Source organism: Lithobates pipiens, unplaced genomic scaffold (assembly GCF_037356315.1).
Source record: "Lithobates pipiens isolate NorthernLeopardFrog02 unplaced genomic scaffold, aLitPip1_a1.2 Scaffold_18, whole genome shotgun sequence".
NCBI lineage: Eukaryota > Metazoa > Chordata > Amphibia > Anura > Ranidae > Lithobates > Lithobates pipiens.
In genome coordinates, this window is record NW_027507758.1 from 319,765,405 (window position 1) to 319,771,404 (window position 6,000).

Consider the following 6,000-nt stretch of genomic DNA (forward strand, 5'->3'; position numbering starts at 1 on the left):
AATTAAAAGTTAAAAACACAGTTATGATTTTTATTATGAACCTTAATTAAGGTCACTATGTCGTTTGTTACAATTTTACTTCCTTAATTTTAAATGATAAAAAAATATTTTTTTCCAATTCAAAGTTAATTAGCTGCTTAATATGCTTCAAGCAATTTGTTGCATGCAGAAATGCAATGAGCTGTGTAAATAACTTTCTTGTTTATAAACTCACAATAGTAAGATACAGCTAATCAAAGTTCCCTGTCTCCTTTTCAGTTTCCCTGCACATGTGGGATGTCTCACACAAAGACAATGATGTTGGATGGAATGTATGGTGACCCTGACACCAACAGTTTGGCTGGATACACTAAAAGTCAGATTGCCACAGAAGACGTAGAGAAGCAGGACAAAATGGTGGTGCATTTGACCTTGAGTCCAAATTCTAATACCGCCAGGAAAAAAGGACGTAAGGGCCACGTTGGCTTGCGGCTAATGCAGAATACCCACGCAATTGACACATATTCAAGGATGATCTTTCCAGGGTCCTTTATCTTTTTTAACTTGATATATTGGTCTGTGTTCTGTTAAGAATTGTAGTGAAGGACTCTCTTCACATTTAAGACTCTTTCACCATGTGAATAATGGGAATGTGGGATCTAGACTAAATGCCTTTACTATTTTATAATTGCTAATTATGATTGCTGTTATCCTTTAAAAGAACAAATACCTCAATAAAATGGCAGGTATGTTACTTTACAACTATTAGATAAAAATGCCCTAATGCAATTTAATTTACATTTTTGCATTTACAATTTCTGACTACAATGATTTTTTTAATTTTTACATTTGCTGTTAGAATATGTAAGTATTACTGGCATTTTTATTGAACATAATCAACAAAGGACTCCCGTGGAGACAAATTTCTAGACCGCCAATTCAATAAATTCTTAAATACTAACACTTAATCACTGGGTATAGAGCAGGCCAGGACTGGCCAAAGGGTTCACTGGGCATTTGCCCAGGGGTCTGGGGCCGCAAATCCCAGGGCAGGGAAAGGGGTGGGAAGAGAGTTCACCTGCCCCAGGCGCAACTAGTGTAATGTAGAGGGAGGCGTGGCAGTAGCGTTGCTAACACAGGGCATCTAGTGGGGGTGGAAGGCAAGCTGCTAGACTCACCCAGAAATGAAAGAAGTGTGTGAGTGATTCAACCTACTGGCATGCATCCAAGAATAAACAGGGTAGTTTATAGTCATTTCTAGACAGTTGTGTTTAGAAGCATGTTTTGGAAAGCAAAAAAATGCATTCAGGATGGATGTTCAGAGGCATTTGAAATGCCAAATGCCTGTAACAGCTTGTAAACGCTGCTAAACGTGGTAACTCGCGTCTAGCCATGTTTCGTTTACAGACATTTTTAATGGAGAAGCATTTATGACTATTTTCAATGTAAAAAATGCTTCCAAATGCAAATACGGCATGTAAATGTGGCACAACGGATGTTTTTAAACATCGGTTACTATCTGTCAAGTAAAATTGTTCAGGAGAGGTTTTAAAATAACCCGTGTACATTAAGCCTAAGATATTGTGATAGATTGCCATAGATGCATGTGCAAAGTCAGGAACCACTACCTGTTAGTCATCTGTTATGAAAAAAAAAGGCCTTCGCCCATGAGATCTTGCAGTTTGCACATGAGAGCTCCCTAGAATTCATTTATTACAGGTACTTATATAGCACTGCCAATTTACACAGCACTTTACATACATATTGTACATTCACATTAGTCCCTGTCCTCAAGTAGCTTACACTCAAAAGTCCCTAACTCACATATATTAGGGCCAATTTGCATGTCTTTGGAATGTGGGAGGAAATCCACGCAAGCACAGGGAGAACATGCAAACTCCAGGCAGGTAGTGCTGTGGTTGGGATTTAAACCAAGAAACCCTAGTGCTACCAGGCAGAAGTGCTAACCACTTAGGCAGGCCATACATGGGTCGAATTTCAAAATCATTTTTTATTTAGAAAATCTTATCTAAGAATTTTCGTTCGTATTTCACCCCATTAGTGGGCTGCAGCAACAGCCGATTTTGTGCAGCCATCGAATTTGAGTAATTGGACATGGAAATTTTTTGAAAAAGGAACGATTTCCAATCAATGATGGGAGAATCGTGCAAGAACCATAATTAAAAAAGAAATGCGCACGTGCAAGAAAGAAAATTCCCGGAAAGAAAAGAAGATTCCCCGCCACGAAAATTATTTTCTGTAGCAACATGAGGTGAAATCGAAGGCTTGGTTGGTCGAATTTTGAAATCAATGGTGGCATCATCGGATCACAAAATTCACACATTTTCTGATTTTCAAAAGAAAATGATTTTTAAATTCGACCATCTATGGCCAGCCTTAGCCACTGTGCTGCAGACTTGAATGTGTTTTTAGTTCTGCCTGCAGAACTGCATACACCTGTGCTTTTTAGGTTTAAGAAGGATAGGTCCTCTTTAATGCAGTGCACTGGTAAAATTAAAATCACGTACAGAGAGATTTTGAACTGGGAAAAAAAGTTTTGTTTTCTCTGCAAGTACCTCACCAGATAGCGTTGAATTTATCTGAAAAATGTAATAAAAAATACTTTCTTTCACAGATGCTAGAGGTATTGTAGTTGGTAATGGTGGGTAAAATGATGGAAGTCTAATTGCTCTCATAAGCTTACTTTAATTATTTGTATACAGCAATATAAATGATTATATATATGTAATAGCATGGCATAAATACAAATACAGAAATGTTTGCTTTCATTGGTATATCATTTCCTGAAAATGCAAAGCTAATCAACACGAGGGTCATTGTTATTAATGCACATAGATTACTGAATGCTATGGATTGAACCTGAAAGATATGGACTGAATTTTAATATTTTATATTTTTTATGGACTGAATTTTAATATTTTCCAGTTTATTATTATTCTGCTGAAATTGTAATCATATGGCCTTGAATTATCCCAACTAACCAGCATAATACTCATGGGTACACCATATGGTGTTGAATGCATTTAAAAATCATGCAGCACAATAATTTCATGATGTTAGCTGTTGTATTGTCAAGTTTAAGGTTGTGTTTGACAGCTATACAGAACCAGGTTAGAGCCACCACTAACAATCCCCAACAAAAGGACTGCTACCACACAGGTATTTTCAGCATAGTACAATATGCAGTAGATATACTGTACATTCATAAAACCCATCTGGTCACATGATCAGAGAGATTGCCAAGAAGCAGTGTTAGTTGTTGTGTTTTCCAAGACCCATCATAGCTATCGCCATTGCTGGAATACACCTTTATTGCAGCACAACTAGAAGAATACATACAGTAGCAGCTTTAAAGGGTAACATTTTTTTTTTTTTTTGATTTTGGAGTGAGTGGTTGGAATCCTTGTCTTTTTTCATTGCTGTGTGTGTCCCCGTTAAGGAGATTCACCCTCTCTATTTGTCCCATTTACCATTGTTATTGAAAGTAAAGAAAACCCCACATTTTGGGTTGTCCCCATAAAAGTAATAGTAATCTTCCAATGGGAACAGTCCCCTAGTTCTTCCTGGTTCTAGTAACCTGGAGGTCCCTAAGGGATTTCCTTAATTTGAAGGGTTTTCTTTTCGCTTTCTATTTGCCCATGAGACAGGAAGTAAAGGTAAAACCCCCAAATGGGACATAGATGGTGAAAAAAAAACTGACAGGGGTTATGACCATCCCTTGCTCTATCCAAAATGAAAAAAAAAATGTTTTGCCTATAGCTCTACTTTTAGCTTGGGTGGATATTTCCACCATGAAATTCACATTTCATGCGACCCTGTAATATTAATGAAAAGACTATGTTCCTTCATTCTGGTCACAAATTTGCCTTCTCCAGCTATTATGTTCCAAAGGTCACTTTTCCTACCTATACAAGTTACCAGTTGCTGGGAAGAGCACACTGCGTTATTTCCTTTAGCTCACTCATTAAGTATGAAGGTCATTGCAAGCTCTTGCAGAATACAGGAACATGAGTGACATACTTGTGTGGGAGAGGAAGCACAAAGGACACTTCTAGTGATATTGTGCAATAGTACACCCCTGGGAAAGAAATTAGGCATCATAAATCCATTGCATTCAGTATTTTTAAACAAAGAAAATCAGTCTTGCAGCAGTAATACAAATTAAAATGCAAGATTTCAATTTTGTCAAGAAGAGTAAAAAAAAAAAAGTGCCGCACAGAGATTATTATTATTATTATTATTATTATTATTATATAGGTTTTATATAGCACCAACAGTTTGCTCAGCGCTTTACAACAGGGCAGACATTACATTTACATTACAATTTGGTACAAGAGGAATCAGAGGGCCCTGCTCGTTAGAGCTTACAATCTAAAAAGGAAGGGTCAATTGATACAAAAGGTAATAGCTGTGGGGGGATGAGCTGATGGAGGAAGTAAAACAGTGTTAGTCAGAAGTAGGATAGGCTTCTTTGAAGAGAAGGGTTTTCAGGGATCGTCTAAAGATTGATAGATTAGGGGACAGTCAGACAGATTGGGGTAGGGAGTTCCAAAGAATGGGAGAAGCTCTGGAGAAATCCTGGAGGCAAGCATAGGAGGAGGTGACAAGGGAACTAGAGAGCAGGGGGTCTTGGGATGACCGAAGAGACCAGCTTGGTTGGTATTTTGGGACTAGGTTAGTGATGTAACTAGGGGCAGAGTTATGGATGGCTTTGTAAATTATTGTTAGTACTTTGAATTTTATTCATTGGGTGAGTGGAAGCCAGTGCAGGGATTGGCAGAGAGGGGTGGAGGACACTGAATGGCTGGTAAGGTGGATGAGTCTGGCAGCGGCATTCATTATGGACTGAAGGGGGGATAGTCTATGTAAAGGTAATCCAACGAGGAGGGACTTGCAGTAGTCGAGGCAAGAGATAACCAGGGAGTGAATTAGAAGCTTGGTGGTGACATTAGTTAAAAGGGGCGTATTCTGTAAATGATACGGAGGCTAAGGCGGCATGATTTGGACAGGGCTTGTATGTGGGCCTGAAAGGACAGTTCGGAGTCCAAGGTTACCCCTAGCACCCTGGCATCTGGGGACAGACTGATAGATGTGCCATTGATTCTAGACAATTAGCATTAACCGAGATTTGTAAATTTTATTATATATATATATAATGCAGTGCATAAAACTCTTCAGATATAAAACTAAATTGCACAGCAACTTTTTAATTGACATATTACACTTTCATCTGGTTAATTTCTATCTATATGTATGTACAATTATATGTATATATATTATATATGTATATAAAAGTCAGACCTATCAGATCAACAATGTAAATAAAGTGTACATGACTTTTTCTATGTATATGCTATGATTGATGACAGTGATTGCAGTATACAAACCTAGACCTTGCTTCATGAACAAATTTCTTTATCTACTAAACCTTTTTTTTTAACAAAATATATATTATTGGTTATAAGAAGACATATTCAGTAAGTATATGAAGTGCTTTTTACTGAATAATACCTATATGCCACACTTTGCTCTTTAATTATATCAGTAATGTTATTGGAACTTTTTTTTATTCTTTTTTTGGTGTAAAGTATATATATTTAGAATGCTGCTCAATAAAATGCTACATAACTATCCAAATACATTATGTCAGTATTACATTAGCCTTGCATACCAGCACCAAAATGGGCTTGGGTCACTTAATGCTGGTAGACTAAGTGGTAGGATTGTGTTAACAACTTTTTTCATTTTCAGTAATGAGTCGATTCTAAATCACCAGCAGGTTTCTTACCTGGCAACAATTCCTCGAATTTACAGTCTTATTTTTAAAGTTAAAGCAAGGGGGTTTTCGTACATCTTGCTATGTTATTTATCATATAATAATAATAAAATATTTATATATAATATATATATATATATATATATATATATATATATATATATATACCAAATGAAAAAACAAAATGGTAAAGCAGATTTTTCTTGTAATGGCTTGTATTGGCT

The 6,000-nt window shown here is 36.8% G+C and overlaps 1 protein-coding gene across 1 annotated transcript in view; it reads left to right on the forward strand.

The window, feature by feature from the left end:
• The window catches only part of GABRR2 (gamma-aminobutyric acid type A receptor subunit rho2), a 145,093-nt gene extending 139,737 nt beyond the window's left edge, over nt 1–5,356 (forward strand). The window contains exon 9 of the mRNA XM_077487262.1: nt 259–5,356. Coding sequence (XP_077343388.1) covers nt 259–570 — 312 coding nt within the window. The 3' untranslated portion in view covers nt 571–5,356. The remainder of the gene's footprint in view (nt 1–258) is intronic.
• The last annotated feature ends 644 nt before the right edge of the window (nt 5,357–6,000 follow it).